Source organism: Oryctolagus cuniculus, chromosome 12 (genome assembly GCF_051225735.1).
Source record: "Oryctolagus cuniculus isolate XC-2025 breed Fujian yellow rabbit chromosome 12, ASM5122573v1, whole genome shotgun sequence".
Taxonomy (NCBI): Eukaryota; Metazoa; Chordata; class Mammalia; order Lagomorpha; family Leporidae; genus Oryctolagus; species Oryctolagus cuniculus.
This window is the reverse complement of record NC_142878.1, coordinates 71,141,112-71,158,942: the sequence shown is the minus strand read 5'-3', so window position 1 is coordinate 71,158,942 and position 17,831 is coordinate 71,141,112. Positions and strand designations below refer to the sequence as shown.

Sequence of the window (17,831 nt, the reverse complement as noted above, 5' to 3'; positions counted from 1 at the left end):
AGGTACCAAGAAGGGAATTAAAAATGTTGTCTTTAAAAAATGTTCTATTTGTTATTCACTGAATGCCCACTATATATGAAGAGCGACTGGATTCCTTGCTATTCTGACATTCTGCCACCAGAAACATACTACTTACCTACACAAATAGCAACACCTATGTAGGCAACAGTAGTAATGAAAATGGCCAGCATAGTTCCTCTGGGGATGGCATCTTGAGGGTCCTTTAAAAGATAATGTGAAGGCAGGATTAGCAATATAGGTTCCATAAGCAACAACAGGAAAAGCAACACTTTGAATTATTTTTGTATTTTCTAATTTTTAGGCTACTCTTTGTGTGGCAAGTTCTATAGAAAAGATCAAGTTAATAGCAAAATGGTAAGCTCAAGTTCTTTTTGGATAAATACAAGGTGTTCAGAGTGAATAAAGGAATCTGTAAAACCTATACCAGGTAATTCACTCAGCAAGACTTCTCCCATCACTTATCTCCTGGGAATTCTGGTAGATGGATCAGATCTCGAAGTGTCGGGGAGAAACATTCAAATATCTGGCATGTGGATGATCTCTCTCTCTCTCTCTGTGTATTTGTGTTGTATTGCATTTAGGCTTGCTTTTAAAGGAATTATTTCTGACTGAGCAGAAAGATAATCTACTCAATTCTCTAGTCCCTCAAATTCCCCATTTGGAATCTAGTTCAGGAATAACTGCAGTGGGAGATATTTAATTTTCATAAGCAGGCATAAAGAAAGAGGCAAATTCAAGCTTACCCCCCAAAGATGGGCTTTTCTCTTGCTATTAAATGCATATGTTTGCTGAGCTGGGTTCACATTATATTAAATTTACCATTTTATATCCTATTTCAGATGCTAAATCATATAAAATCAATTTCCAAAGAGCATATTGAATTATATTCAATTCAATTTAACAGGGATTATTAAATAGAGATTTTGATGTATGTATTGCTTATACATACAGTGTCTGTTGTAGTCAATATATATGCAATTGAGGGAATCACAATCTCAGTAGGCATTAGAGTCCTCACCAGAGGACATGAGACTTATCAATACAAACAAGCAATCAATACAGTCAAAGAAAGTTTGAGATTAAGAATCTTACATATGCTTATCAAGTTCATCAAAAAGTCATGGGGGATGAAAACTCAACTTGATGGCTGGAAGTCATAACTGAACCCCAAGTGAATATGGCCCCATATTGGAGTAGGCCAGCACTATGGAACTATTCTGTGATCATTATTTCCTCCCCACCTTTCTGGGAATAACTGCACACAGGGCTTGTTCTGATATATGAATATCCAATGTCTTCCTTCTAAATAGTTCTCTCCAAAAGTCAGTGTAGCTGGTGTGATGTGAGCAGTACAGGAATGGAAGAAGGAATTCTGGCTGAAATGGGCTCCCCTCAGTCCCTCCATTACATTTTGACATTTGTTTTGAAAATTGAGTTTCTTGATATATAAGTGAAATGTGAAGAACTGACTTAGGAAGAAAAAATATATAAGGATAAGAAGCGTGAGTACAGAAGGTAGTCTTGCACCTAAAACCCAAAATCTTTACAATTTTTTCTTTTTATTTACAGTTATCTACTACAAACTCTAGAATTACCAAATAGATATTACATGAGAATCTAACTGACCCTAACACATATAAATTATATTAATGTATGATCTTGTAGTCACATTGTCTTATCTAGCTATCATTAAACAGGGCTCATGACTTTGACAAAACTCTTGGTTTTCACTCTCAGTGTTGGTTTCCATTCCTCAATAGTATTCCCAAATCCAACCTTCTTCCATATTTTTCATTAAACATGTTTTTCCTAAGGACAGAATATTAGCAATCTTGCTGCTTATTGAATAGGTCAACCCCATCCTAATGTTGCATCTCTGAAATCACAATTTAACCCTCTCAGTTAGACTTGAATATTTCCCAAAATCTTTTCCTAGATACATTTTTATGATAATCTATTATTATGTTCTTTGTGAACAGAAGGTTCAGGGATTTTGTAGAAGCCCCTGTGCCAGCTCTTGTTGACTGTCACTGGCAACCTGAAGTGTCATCTTGAGAAGGCTTATGAGACTGTGAGCAGAGGTCAGCATCCTGCATAGTTCTGTAGTGTTTAAACAGTAAATATTTACCCAATTGAACTGCATTATCTTTTACTTATAGTATCACTAATAGAAATATTATCTACATACACTGAAGTCTCCTTGCCATTTCCCAACATATTGTTATCTCAGTACTTAACATGCGTGACCATTCTGGCTTTTGACTGTGTTACTCCTGCTCAAAGCATGCTTCTCTTTGGACTTTTAAATTCCCACTATCTCTTAGTTTGCCCTACTTCTTATTTAGCTCTTTCTCTTCTTCCTTCATGATCTCCCTTTATGCCATTAATAATTTGAATCCTTGTTTCCCAGAATGCTCCAATAGACTGTTTCTCTCCTCCTTCTTGTACATACCTGATTGAGCTCAACCACGCTAGGCTTCCTATTCCTCACTTTCCTCATTTCTAGATCTCCAGATTCATAAATCTAGCTACCCACAACTCTAGCTCTCCACTCTAATGTCCTTCTGTCATTCCAACACAATGACCAAATCTGAGCTTCCTTTCCCTCGTCCCATCTGCTATGCCAGGGAGTCAATTCAGTAGAATGCAACCAGCTTTAAAAGAATATAATATAGGGGCTGGTGTTGTGACATAGCAGGAAAGCCACTACCTGCAGTGCCAGCATCCCATATGGGTGCTGGTTCAAGTCTCAGGTGCTCTACTTCCAATCCAGTTCCCTGCTAATGGCCTGGGAAAGCAATGGAGAATGACCTACTGTTGGGTCCCCTACCACCCACATGAGACTGAGGAGAAGCTCCTGGCTCCTGGCTCCTGGCTTTAGCCTAGTTCAGCCCTGGCCATCTGGGGAGTGAACCAGCAGATGGAAAATCTCTCTCTGTCTCTCCCTGTCTCTCTTTAACTCTGCCTTTTAAATAAATAAATAAAATTTTTTTAAAAAAATACAGTATAGTAGAATTGATGTGAAAATATCAGAATACATTAGTTGTAATAAAGAACCATTTGGGGATAACTTTGTAAATGTGTACTTGATTGTGATACACAATGTTTCCTTACTGAAAACATACTCTTTCCATTTTTTTTCTGCTAACTCTAATAAAAAACAACTCTTTTGATACTTTTCTCCTGTATGTCTTAATTCAGGCCCATGTCATCTCTTGTTCAGACTACTATGACATGGTATAACTGATCTTTCTGCTTCTTGTCCCCATTCCCCCACTCTAATTCATCCTTTAGAAGCTACTAGCAAGCTTTTTCTGAAACACATGTATGATCATGTTACTCACTTATCTAACCTTCTGAATGTCTCTAGCTAGTTTTGAGGTAATATCCAAAGTCTATTGTGTGCAGTTTTAAGGGCCTCTGAGTTCTATTTAAAAGTACACAATAGTGTACATATTAAAATTTAAGCTTAATTGTACTTTTAAATGAAAAGAATGCAACATTTCACCACAGTACCATACTGTACATGTCCTGAAAACCATTACAGACTATTCTCTGTACTTTCTTTACACATATATTCAAAATTGGAGATTTCTCATTATATATTTATAAATAAAAATAGAATTATTTACTAGCATAAAAATCCCACATCAAGCTATTGCTTTTTTTTTCAGAAGGGGATTTTAAGTCTTGCCTTTTTTTTAACAGGGATAACATGTTCTAGTTCTTTGTTTATTCCAAGAATGTTTAAGATATATAGAATTCTTTATAAATATGTTTATCAATGTATTGATGAACATATTTATATATTGCATTCTGCACATATAATAATTCCCACCACATCTTTCTTTGTGCTTTTTCATAACCCATTCCTTCGGTTGCAATATCCCTCTCCTCTTTGTGCTATTGACAAATTCTTATTCAACCCTTGAAATCTGGATTGAGTATCACCTCCACTCAAAGTCTTCACTTACTTTTTGGGGTGGGAAGGTAATTTTGGTTTCTCTTTTCCTTGCACATTACTCTATTTTTGTTTGTTCTGACTCTTAAAGTGTAAGTCTGTCTCCACCTTCATCAAAGATGAAATTCTTCGCTTTTTCTGGTACCTGGTATGAATACTCAGTAAATGCTGGCTAAGCTGAACTGACTACTAGGCACTGGATGCAAACTTGTTTTTAAGGAGTCTTTACAAAGCACATTTTTTCATTTAAACTTGTATCTATAGTTTACAGAAATACTTAGTAAATGACCCCTGATAGTTTTACAGAGCTGACAAACTGGAAGTTTAACATCCATAGCTGTTTCATTAGGCACTGATATTACTTGAATCATTTTAAAGAAGTAATTTTTCTGACTGCAGCATAATCTTTTTTACCCCATGTCTCTGCTAAAGTATTTATTATGACACTGTGGGTCCTTCTATAACAAATCCAAATGCTTTTTATATATTGATAAATATTTATCAATGTCTTACTTGTTCTGAGGATACAGCAATGAATAAAACCAAAGGCAAAGGATCCATTTTCATGCTAAATCAAGTACCTCTCACTCAGATCCTGCCAAAGTTGTTTCCTCTCTCCTTTATCCAGCTATATAAGATGTCTCCAGTTGAAACATAAGAGACTTCTCAAGATTTTCTTATGTTGGAGTGTTCTTATTGTCTTCTCAGCCTGGGAAACCCTTGAATTTCCTCACCAATAGTATTTAGCCTTTACTTAAGTTCAGGTTCAAAAGTTACTTCCCTTAGGAAATCATCTCTGACTGACCTAACAATTGTTTGTAAAACTATTTCACAACCCACGAGGGTAGTACATTTGGTGTTAATTTATACAAGTCTTCTGATGACTCTTGAAAAGATGTTTTGTCTTCTGAACTTGATTATAAATTTTTTAAGCAAAAACTGTGTCTTCTACTTTTTGTGTATGTGGTACAAAGTCCTTATTGTCCCCTATATTTATTCTGCTCATTTTCTTCCTTTTGATTGGACAGACTCCTAAAATCTTATTTGGGCACATAGCTGTTCCATTAGGGACTACATTTCTCAAACTCTCTGGAAACTGGATATGGTCATAATTCTAAATTCTGGCTAGTAAGATGTCAATAGAAGCAGTAAATTCAAGTTCCAGCAACTGTTTGCTCTCTATTTTCTCATTCTCCTCCTATGAATTAGAATATTGTCTTGGAAATGATCTTTCTTCTTGGACCTTGCAGATGAGGGCGAACTCCAAGGTCGTAGTAAAAAAGGAGACCTAGGCTACCTTTTGGAGCACTGGATGGGCAGTGAACTCCAATTTTCATATACTGGGAAAATCAACTGCTTTGTTTTGGCTACTGTTATTGATTTTTTATAAAGCATTCAAACCAAAATCCTAACTAATACAATGCTTTTAATGGTACATATCATAAAATATAGTATAAGAGCAGTGCTAAAGCAGTTGGTTTTTTTTGTTTTGTTTTGTTTTATTACTTGCTTGTTCATGAATGTTTCATGTTCTCATTCATTTTTTAAAGATTTATTTATTTATCTGAAAGGTAGAGTTACAGAGACAGAGAGGGAGAGACAGAGACAGAGTCAGAGATCTTCCACCCTCTAGTTCACTCACCAAATAGCTACAATGGCCAGGGCTGGGCCAGGCCAAAGCCAGGAGCCAGGAACTTCATCTGGGTTTCCTATGTGGTTGGCAGGGGCCCAAGCACTTGGGCCTTCTTCAGCTGCTTTTCCAGGCCATTAGCAGTGAGAAGGATTGGAAATGGAGCAGCCAGGACTCATACCAGTACTCATATGGGATTCTGGCATTGCAGGCTGTGGCTTACCCCTCTGTACCACAACACTGGCTCCTCATTATGAGTTTTAAAGAAAAAAGGTGGTTCTGGTATTTTTTTACTTAATTATATTAATTTTGTTGTAAAAATGACACAATATATATTCTGTTCCATTATCACTCAAGACTATTGGAAAAACTATCTGTTAAAGGAATCCAATTTTGGCATTGGAAGAAACAGTCAGAAAACCTTACAGAAATCTTATGGCTTTGAATCTGTAGGGAAATGTAGTCACATTTAATCTCCATAGCTCCCCGGGCTGTCCATCAAGTCCACTACCACCTCCCAAGACTACAAAGCAGAGAAAACAAACAACATACCTCCAAGTCTCCTGAGATGTTGGCACCAGCAAGTATCCCAGTGGCTGCTGGGAAGAAGATGGCAAAGACAGAGAAGAAGCCTTCACCCTTTGTGAAGCTTGGCCCAAAATTTTCTGCAAATATTGATGCTGCAATATCAATTAAGAGAAAATCATCATGTAAACATTGTTTACAGTAATAGAGACAAAATATCTTTGACTTTTATATATTTTTTTAAATTTTTTGACAGGCAGAGTGGACAGTGAGAGAGAGAGACAGAGAGAAAGGTCTTCCTTTGCCGTTGGTTCTCCCTCCAATGGCCGCCGTGGCCAGCGCGCTGCGGCCGGCGCACCGCGCTGATCCGATGGCAGGAGCCAGGTGCTTCTCCTGGTCTCCCATGGGGTGCAGGGCCCAAGTACTTGGGCCATCCTCCACTGCACTCCCAGGCCACAGCAAAGAGCTGGCCTGGAAGAGGGGCAACCGGGACAGGATCCGGGGCCCCGACCAGGACTAGAACCCGGTGTGCCGGCACCGCAGGTGGAGGATTAGCCCAGGGAGCTGCGGCGCCGGCCTTATATTTCTAAATACAAATCATCCCTATATTCTAAATGGAATGAACTTGGATATGCTGGTGAACTTCTGATGGACACTATGTTAATATTTACCAAAATTCAAAAATTCACTCCCCTAGCATGTAGTTCCAAAAAAAAAAAAAAATAATGATTTTTTTTTGTGTGTGTCAACAGAGACCTCGGCTGCTTGACCTCTGTGAATTTAGTTTGAAAGAGGAGGAGATGAAGAATTTTGTTATGACCATACTAGCATAGTCACAAGTAAACTACAAATACTCATACAACACCACCACCTCCACACATAAAACTACATTCTCAAATATATAAAAACCTTAAATAATAAACACTATTTTCTTTAAAAAAAGTTATAGGGTAATTTTGTGGGTGAGGCTACTTTACCATTTTGCTACTAATATATAAATCTCTTCACTCCTCATACCCACAGATTGGATTTTAGATCATTATACAAATTTTTCCTATATGGGAGGATATTCTAGTGAGAAGCTGTGTTTATAAAATAATACTGTACCTCAGATTGTCACCAAAATAGTTAGATGCAAAGGAAAAAATCTAGAGGGAAAATAGAAAGGAGGAAGAAAGGGAAGAAGAAAATGTGAACAAAAGAATCTGAGGTACAAAAGTTAGGAAAATCATAAAAGTACAGTAGGAGAGGAAAGAATAGAAAGGAAAAGGATGTTGACATGAGAAGCAAGTAAGACAATCTTTACCAAGAAGAAGAAACAAGAAAAAGGGGGTGATAGGAAAAGGACACAAATTACTGAAAGCTGAGCAAATAATGAAGGAAAAATTTAAAAACCCGAGCAGTAGATTTTTGAGTGAGAAAGAGTGGGTAGGTGCAGTAAAATTGGAGAGAAAAGTCAAATTTCATGCCTATTGATGTTATCACAGGATGCTATACTAAGTTACTCCAACAATCATTTATACATGGAAATCTGACAGTGATGTTTGACCAGGAAATGCAATAGCAAGAGAAGATGCAAAAAAAGTCTGCCCAGAAGAAAAAAAATGATCGTGCTTGGCTTGGGTGGTCTACAATTGTTGAACAAATAGTTTGAGTTGGGTTCCCTTTCCTTGCAAGTGCTACATCTACTAGTAGATAGCAAAAACAATTTGCCTGGGCTGGTGCCGCGGCTCACTAGGCTAATCCTCCGCCTTGTGGCGCCAACACACTGGGTTCTAGTCCCAGTCGGGGCACCGGATTCTGTCCCGGTTGCTCCTCTTCCAAGCCAGCTCTCTGCTGTGGCCAGGGAGTGCAGTGGAGGATGGCCCAAGTGCTTGGGCCCTGCACCCCATGGGAGACCAGGATAAGCATCTGGCTCCTGCCATCGGATCAGCGCGGTGCGCCGGCCACAGCACGCCGGCTGTGGCGGCCATTGGAGGGTGAACCAATGGTAAAGGAAGACCTTTCTGTCTGTCTCTGTCTCTCTCACTGTCCACTCTGCCTGTCAAAAAAAAAAATTTGCCCAACGTTTTAAGGTTTATAAAACATTTTCATAGCCAATATCTTATTTTGTTCTCAAAATTCCCGAAGATGTTATTATTAGCACCCTCACTTCAGCAGGAAAATGTTAAGACTCAAACATGTTAAGTGATCCTGGATCTCTCTCTCTCTCTCTCTCTCTTTTTATTTTATTTTATTTTTTTTTTTTGACAGGCAGAGTGGACATTGAGAGAGAGAGACAGAGAGAAAGGTCTTCCTTCTATTGGTTCACTCCCCAAATGGCCGCTACAGCTGGCACACTGGGACCGGAACGCCGCGCTGATCCAAAGCCAGGAACCAGGTGCTTCCTCCTGGTCTCCCATGCAGGTGCAGGGCCCAAAGGCTTGGGCCATCCTCCATTGCACTCCCAGGCCACAGCAGAGAGCTGGCCTGGAAGAGGGACAACCAGGACAAAATCTGGCACCCCGACCAGGACTAGAACCCAGGGCACCGGTGCCGCAAGCGGAAGACTAGCCAAGTGAGCCGCGGGGCTGGCCCAATCCTGGGTCTCAAATCCACATTGGATCTTCCGTGAACCACACTGGTGTTTTGATCACTGTGGTTTTGGTGCTGGGGATGGTAATGAAAGGGAAATATAGAGAAACGTATACTGAAAAGCAACTAATTTGTCATATGTACCTTGGTAATTAAAGAAACCTCTGGATTTCTTCTCATTGTTAGATGGAATGACAGTTCCAATGAAGAAGTTTGCAATAGCAATGAGGAGAATGATCAGAAGAATCACTTGAGCCTGCAATGGCAAAGTAAAAGGAGATCAAATTAGATTAATTTTAAAACTTACATGCTAATAAATGTTGTAAGTGTCCACTGCAGAAAGACCGTCTAATTTTCCAGTTAAGACTGCCACCTAGAGCAGGTACTAAATGCACCCTTGTAGAACGGCATCTTAATAAACCTAAGTCTACCTGAGGTGCATGCTCAATAGAAGAATGTGCTTTGGCTCCTCATGGTAACATTTCAAGAACATTCTAAGTAGCCAACTACTGTATTAGCCCTTGTAATATGCAAGGAGCTGAAGGCTTTAACACTGGTAGACTTATTATTTAGGCAAAACACATTCCTCTTTCCAGTGCTAACTGCAAAAGGAGTACAAGAACACAGAATGAGTCACAGAATTCATGTGATGCCCAGTCCACTTGATGTCAGGCTGCCAACATGTGTTCAGCACAAGCAGTCTGCAAAAGTGACCAGTCCAGTGAGCTCCCTTCAGGCTCTCAACATTGGCATACTGGCTTTTTGCTCTCTCTACTGGGATTCTGCTTTACCCTACTCTTTGCATAGCTATTTCTTCTCATCTTTTAAGTCTGTTACTTCCTTGGAGAGTTTTTCTGTGAGGGCACGTGTGGTGTTGTGGTATCGTGTGTGAAGCCACTGCTTGGGACACCTGCATCCCATATTGCAATGTCAGTTGAAGTTCTGGCTATTCTATACTTCTTTCTTTAAGTTTTATTTTTTAAAATTTTATAATTTTTATTTATTTGAAAGGTGGAATGAAAGAAAGGGAGAGACAGAGAAAGAGATCTTCCATCTGCTGGTTCATCCCCCAAATGACTACCAGGCCAAAACTAAGAGGTTGGAATTCCAACTGGGTCTCTGAAGTGGGTGGCAGGGACCCAAGTATTAGCAAAGAGCTGTAACAGAAACAGAGCAGCTGGGGCTGAAACCGATACTCTGATATAGGATGCCAGCATGCAGGTGACAAGATAACCAGCTGAAAACACTGGCCCCTACTCAATACTTCTCATCCAGCTTCCTGATAATGCACCTGGGAGATAGCAAATGATGACCCAAGTACTTTGGTTCATGCCACCCTTGTGGGAGACCTGGGTGGAATTCCTGGCTCCAAATGTGGCCTGGCCTAGGACTGGCTGTTGTGGTCGATTGGGAAGTGAACCACTGGATAGAAGATCTCTGTCTTTTTCTCTCACTCTCTCTTTCTCTCTTCTTTTCCAATAATTAAACAAATCTTGAAGGGGAGGGGGGAGACAGAGACAGAGAGGGAGAGAGAGAGAGAGGTTTTTCCTGACCACTTAATCTAAATAATAGCAGCTAATGTTCACTGAGGACTCACAATGTAATAGATACAGATTTAATTTTACATAATGGGTAATTTTATTATTCCCATTTTAAAGATAAGAAAACTGAGGCATACAGAAGTTAAGTAATTTACTCAAGGTCACAGAGGTATTAACTAGATTGAAATCCAGGCACTCTAACTGCAGAGCTAGAGCTTTGAATACTACACTATCCTGCCATGATCTATATTATTTCCTTCAGGGAATAACCTGTAAAGTAGGTATTCAATGTTATCTTTATTTCCTTTGTAGTACTTCTCACAATTTACCATTTTGTATGTATTATTTATTTTTCATCTATTTATAGGTCATATGCTGAACCAGGGCTAACACTGTGCCTGTTTTGATGACTATCTACTGCCTCACAGAACATGTTAGGCGCTTAATTTTTTTTAATGTGTGAATGCATGATCCACAAATTAATGCTAACATTTCCTACTGCCTTATATAGGTCCGAGGCTTTATGAACCTACTTCTAGTGACCACTTGAGGACTAGTTACTGCATCTTCAGGCACAAGGGAACATTTTTTGATTGTACCAATTACTGTAGGGAGTTATAAAGGAAGCAAAAGACATGTTACTCATCAGTCAGAAATTTGCTATCAATTTTTGCTCATGGTTAAATACAGATATTTTCTGCTTATAAAGGCTATGTTGTGCTAGGGTTTTCTGGTGAAGTTCTGAGTGTCGGAGAGGAATGGTTGTTCCTGTCTCTGTTAGTTTCGCCCAACATACTTGTCATTGCTTTTGGGCTTCAGCACCCAGAAGCTTGAAAGGGAAACCACAGTTTGTGACTAAGAGACAAAGGCTTCTAGTGTGGACTGTTGCTATGAGCATAATGAGTCTGTACAAGAAGATGGCAGCAAACTTGTAGCTGAACCACTGGGATGCTAGCACAAAGAAGGACAAAACACAGGGGGCAACTAAAACATCGGAGCTGCGAGTCACAACTGCTTGGGACTTTGTGCTTTGTGAGCTTGGTATTCCACCTGGCTCTCTGCTGCTCCTCTCATGGTAGCAGATAGTAATAGTGATTTTTTTTTTAATATGGGATTCTTCCTATCTCTGCAATTTGTTGAGGACCTGATCATCAGTTGTTGATAAAATCATTTGGAGAAATTCACCTTTGCTTCCCATTCCATCCCAGCGACTGAAATTCCTAGAAGAATCACCACTGTGATGGAGCCTATTATCCGGATGTCATTGGTTGGATCCACCATCATTGAATCACTTTCCTAAAAAAGAATCACTGACATACTTAGATATATAGCTTTTTGCATATGTGTCTTATGTTAGCATTTAACAATGAAAAGATACTCTACACTATTGCCTGGGGCCATCTTGGATAACATAAAAATAAAGTGCTCATAAATTTGAGAATATAAAGAACCTAACCCTATTTTACTTTTCCAAGATAATAAACCTTTGAGATCCATGGACAGGAGTTGGAAATTTTAGAGATTAATTCTAGTTACAGCTTTTGAAGCTATTGTGGCACACAGTAAAATTCTGCACACAAATACCTATTGTGTTTTGTTTCATAAAAATAGTTACGTTTGTGTGTCAAGGGGAATCCTAGAAGAATAAAAATGAGTGGTTAATAAAGTGACTATTGGAAAATTAAGTGCTGTTAAATATAAGAATTGACTACAGAGACCTGATAATGCATCTCTTAAAAGATAACATATTATATTAAATATATAATACATTCATTTGTCTACATTTCAGGTAGAGGTACTTTTACCAATTTAGTGAATCCAAGTGTTATCATGAAAGGAAGACTAGAAGTTAGTTTGTTTATGAGCTAATCAGTGTGATTGCACACACACCCTTCTAAAGGGGGCCCCTAAACTAGAGAATGCCTTGTTTTCTGCAGTGAATTTTTCCAGTATTTGAGCTTCCTTTACCTTTGGAAATATATAACCATAAAAATAGTTTTACTGCTAATAATAACATCCATCGCTTATCTGATGTTTCATTTTCACATACATTAGTTCATTTGATCTGTACCAACTTCCTATGAAATGCATACAATAATATTCTGAGTCCATTTTATATATTTGGAAAACAAAGTCCCCAGGAATAGAGGGACTGGCCCCAAGAATCTCAGATAATAAATGTGAGAGCCGAGTCTCAAAGCCAGACCTTTTGATGCTAACCCTGCAACTCCTTTCACTATGTCTACCTTTCCCCCATAACATTGTCCTAGTGCCCTAAAACAGCAAACAAAATAGAATTATCCATCTTGGCCAAAGGAAAGAAAAGCTTTTAATTACCTTAAGAAGATCTACCACAGTCTCAGCAAATCCCACCACATACATAGCAACAGCCACTGCATTGGCAAAAGCAAAGATCAAGCCTATTGACCCACCGAACTCGGGCCCTAAGCTTCTTGAAATTAGATAATAGGCCCCACCTGAAACAGAAATGAACATTCTTTACATTGAGGAAATGCTAATGTATTAGTTTATGTGATCAAATGACTTTGAATATCTGATAACACTCAAACTGTTAACTAGTCTAATAAAAATATGATAATTTCCTAATAATTATAGGAATCTCACATCATCTTAGTGAATAATTTAGCCATTTCATGTACTCTGCACAGTCTGCAGTGGAAATATCTCAATAAAATCCAATTTATTGAGACTGGAATGTCAAAAAATTCTGCATATAAGAAGACAGAAACCTCCAAAAATGCTTTGTCTTTAAAAAATCACTTCAGTATTCAAATTAATAATTCAACTAAAAGCAAAGTACTATGTCCAAAATTTCCAGGGACAGGCCTTGGTAGAAAATGAAGTGGGTAGAGTCCAACACTGTGGCATAATGGGTTTATCTGCCCACCTGCAATGCTAACATTCCATATGGTCACCAGTTTGAGTCTCAGCTGCTACATTTCTGATCCAGCTCCCTGCTAATGTGCCTGGGAAAGCAGCAGAAGATGGCCCAAGTCTTTGGGCCCCTGTAGGCTTCCAATTTCAGCCTGGCCCAGTCCAGGCTTTTGTATCCATTTAGGGAATGAACCAGCAGATCTCTCTCTCTCTCTGTGTGTCTTTCTCCCTTCCTCTCTCTGTAACTCTGACTTTCAAATGAATAAATAAGATTTCTTAAAAAGTGAAGTGAGTAAAGTTTATCTTTGTTTTTCTAATTCACTTCTGTTGCACTTATATATGTAGGTATGTATGCACGTGTATAAACATACTGCGTGAAGCAAGGTGCCTGTAGAATGCTCTATGTTTTTTAAAGATTATATATTTATTTATTCAAGAGGTGGAGTTGCAGATAGAGAGAGGGAGAGATAGAGACAAAGGTCTTCCATCTGCTGGTTCACTCCCCAAATGGCCACAATGACCGGAGCTGAGCCAATCCGAAGCCAGGAGCCAGAAGCTTCTTCCAAGTCCCCACACAAGTACATGGAGATGGCTGTACCACTGTGATGATAGCACAAGGAAGGACAAAACATGTGGGTCATCTTCCACTGCTTTCCCAAGCCATAGCAGAGAGCTGGATTGGAAGAGGAGCAGCCAAGACTAGCACCTGCCTGCACTGCAGGTGGAGGCTTAGCCTACTATGCCACAGTGCCAGTCCCCAAATGCTGTGTATTATTCTAAATATCAGACTTGGTTTTCCATGGTTGTAGTTTAAGAAGGCATTATTGTTGTTAAATATCCAGATGTACATGCACTTAGCAAGTGGGAAGAATGATAGGGAGGACTTATAACAGTGGTTTCTCCTTGGGACATTGAAGAAGTAGTTCTGTAGATGGTTGTGTATGTCTGTGCACATGAAAGACTGAACTGGACTGGTCAACAGCCTACAGTATTTAGGACTTCTTATATTGAGCTAGTCTCTGAAGTGAACAGAGTTGGCATGGAAATGACATTGAACAAACGTCAACTCAAAACACATTACCTTTTAATGAAAAGGAATTTCTTTCTCCATAGCAAACCCTTTGTGTTAAGGGTCAGAGTCCTTGCTAAAAATCTGTTTTCTGAATGGAGCAAATCCCATTATTTCCTTTATCCTGATTATATTAAGCAAATTATCCAGCTGCTTATCTAGAATGACAGATAGGCAAAAGTTGGGAGAGATTGTATGTGGTGTGTAGCATGGTGTTTAGAAGACTCTGAATAGGGATTCCTGTTAAGGTACACAAGGAGCGATCTCTAAAAATCTCTGAAAAGGGGAAGGGGAGGAGGAAGAAAAGAAATTAGGAGACAATTTTCAATTTCATCTGCTTCATTTCCAGCCAAGGCCTGTCTCTTTTTGGATGGTTTGAAATTGACTCTGTTTTATTTGTTGTTTATTGTCTTTTAAATAATCTTCCCATGCCTGATGGCCATGCAGCTCAATGAGTTTGGGATGAGCTCTTAAGTTTGTGTGTAGGAGTGGTTACCAAGTGGGAATCACCAGCTGGTGGTTGAGGGGGCTAGAGAAGACCCATGCTGAGGGGACCTGGGAAACAGTCCCTAGGATTCACCCAGGGTACAAAGAAACCATAGATTGAAACTACTTTATAACCATGTTTTGCCACAGAAAATTGGTCAAAGAAAGTTTTTCTGGAGATCTAATTTTAGTTCACAAGAATTTTGCCTTACTGTTTGCATTTTCAGCTATTTTGTTTTGCTTTAAGATTTTGGGGGATAATTTGCAATATTCAAATTTTACTTCCATTATTAAGCCAACTCTGGACATTACTGCATCACCAAAGCATGTAGTTATAAGTAAATTAATTGGCTTACCTCCTCTTACTACTCCATTTGTGCAAATAGCAGACATAGAAATACCTGTGAGTGTTGTCACGACCACACTCAGGCCAATGACGATAATTCCAAGACCTGCAAAATGCCCCAAGAGAAGTGTTTGGCTCCAATACTGAAAGAAGTCACCAGAACATCAGGAGGCAGCTCCCTCAATCTTGTCACAGAAGGACCAGTATCCCCACGAAAACCTGAAATGTTCTGAAAGAGTCCATTCCATGAAGGTCTAGGAAGCCCCTGAAATGTACTGAACTTTAAAACTGAAGGCACGTCCAAGAATCATTTTCCAAGAAACACCAGCAAATGTGCAGACTGACCTGAAAAAGAAGATGTTTACCAAGGAGTTTGTGCATGTGTAAACCATGACCTGCCTGCAATGTACCAAAGAGTTCTGTTAGAAAGGTGACCAGAGGTGACCAGAGACCTGGACTGTACTCACGATGCCTTAGGTTTCCTTCTACATGCAGCTCCTCCAAATGGTTAACCAGACTTCACGAATGCTGGGTGACTTCTTCCCATCAAAAAGAATTATAAAAATGTTGGCCTACCCGTAGCAAGTGATGAGGGCATTAGATATCTTAGAGATTTTACCTCCACGAACAAACCCGTTAGTTGCTATTGCAGAAGTTGACAACCCAGTAATAGAAGTTACCATGGTGGAAAGAAGAATTATGACAACTCCAAGACCTGTTAGCAATGAAAGATAGAAGATATTACATTTTACTTTTCTTCCTTGGTTTCCCCAGTGTTTTGGGCTGTACTGCCTTTAATTTAAGTTTTCAGATCCATGACTTGGGCCCAACGGGGTGTCTTTGTACTAAGGAGAAACTGATATGACTGGCATAAAGATTAGGTCAGAGAACTGCTCATTACGATGAAGGATGGTTTCCAAAAGTAAACACAATCTAAAATGCAGTCCTGGAAAGGAAAAGTTGACTTATGCTTGTGTCCTGGGAGAGAAACTACCCTGGCTGTGAAAAGAGAAAACATGACATTTGACCTTCTCTCTTGCTTACGAGGAACCTGCATGAGAAAGTTGGGGGTTTGACAAAGGTTAAATCCTTCTCCATTTTTCTTGCATCCCTTTGCCTGGGGAGAAAAGGAACCAACTTGCATTACCTTTGAAACACTCCAGAAAGGTCAGTGGTGAACTATTTGAGCCTGTGTTGCCTTTACCTTACAAATGATGTTGCAGGTCACAAGTTTAATTACCTCCTCTGACATATCCATTTGTGGCAATAGCAGAGGTGGATAAACCAGTGATACCAGTCACTGTCACGGCTAAGCCGATGATAATCACACCAAGACCTCAGTTGAAAGAGGAAAAATAAAGGCAATTAAATGGTGAACAATCCTTTGGATTATTTGCATAAAAGCCAGCAAGGGTAATCATTAAAGAACAATATTAGAGTTTAACAAGTTGGCCAGGAAATCACTAGAGTAAATGCTCAGCTTTGAAGTTTTCTGCCTGTAGTAGCTTAGGTTCCAAGAAGCTAAAGACCTAAAAGTTACAGTGCTGAGTTGCACACAATTGAAGGGTTGTGGATGGTCAAAATATAATGAATGTGGGGGCCAGTGCTATGGCACAGTAGGTTAATCCTCCGCATGCGGTGCCAGCATCCATATGGGTGCCGGTTCTAGTCCCAGCTGCTCCTCTTCCCATCCAGCTCTCTGCTATGGCCTGGGAAAGCAGTAGAAGATGGCCCAAGTACCTGAAGTACCTGGGCCCCTGCACTTGTGTGGGAGACCCAGAAGAAGCTCCTGGCTCCTGGCTTTGGATCAGTGCAGCTCCGATCACTGTGGCCATTTGGGGATTGAACCAGTGGATGGAAGACCTTTCTCTCTGTCTCTTCTTCTCACTGTCTGTAACTCTATGTCTCAAATAAATAAATAAAATCTTTTTTAAAAAGATAATGAATGTGAAGACCAGATTTGATGAAGTTCTAGACACCTATAAGTATAGTAATTGGTCTATACAATTTCAAACTATTAATAGAACTAGAGATTAAATGTTAAACCTTCTAGGTAACTGTCTTTATGTGGATTTGGTTATATATGGGTGGGATATTACATATAGCATAGCAAAGCTCATCCAGCAGATAGGTAAAGTGGAAAGTATCAAATTGAACTATATTTACTCATTGGCTATGTGACCTCTGGCAAATTACTTATTTCTGTGTAAAAAAATGGCAATGAAGTCAGAAAAAAAGCACAGTGCAAGAAACACATTACATAATCAATTACACTGCTTCTTGAACAAATCAATAATAGTCATAAAAGACATTTATTAAAAGCCTACTATATATCCAGTTGGTGGGTAGATAGTGTAAGAAATGCAAGAACCTAATAAAAGGAAATGAAGCAAACCTCCCTTCCTGGACAGTATTCAGAAGGAGACTGATTCAGACGACAGGTGGAAACAATAGAAGGCAGAATCCAGAGGAAGGCATGGCAGGCTTCCACTTCAGGAAACACTTCCAGAGGACCTGGAAGGGTAGCAGAATTTGCCGTACTATTGCCCTTTGGCATAAAGATTGTTTTGAGCTGAAAGCAACTGGAAAGCAGATACAGCAAAAGCTCTCTCACTCCTTCCTATTTGCTTAAATGCAAGGCACAGATTTATGAACGTGTCCTCCTTCTCTCCCTGAAGGAAGAACCACAGGAATCTACACCACCTCACTAGCTAGGCCTGTCGTCCATGAGCTTCTTCATTTATTTAACGTCCTACAATTTGCCACCCTGGAAACTCGAAGTC

General features: G+C 39.4%; 1 protein-coding gene across 1 annotated transcript in view; it reads right to left on the bottom strand.

The window, feature by feature from the left end:
- SLC12A1 (solute carrier family 12 member 1) overlaps nt 1–17,831 on the bottom strand; it is a gene marked incomplete at its 5' end in the record, with an annotated part of 108,173 nt that overhangs the window by 73,152 nt on the left and 17,190 nt on the right. Inside the window, 6 exon segments of the mRNA NM_001170971.1 lie at nt 137–221; nt 6,165–6,292; nt 8,856–8,967; nt 11,438–11,548; nt 12,590–12,729; nt 15,668–15,763. Coding sequence (NP_001164442.1) covers nt 137–221; nt 6,165–6,292; nt 8,856–8,967; nt 11,438–11,548; nt 12,590–12,729; nt 15,668–15,763 — 672 coding nt within the window.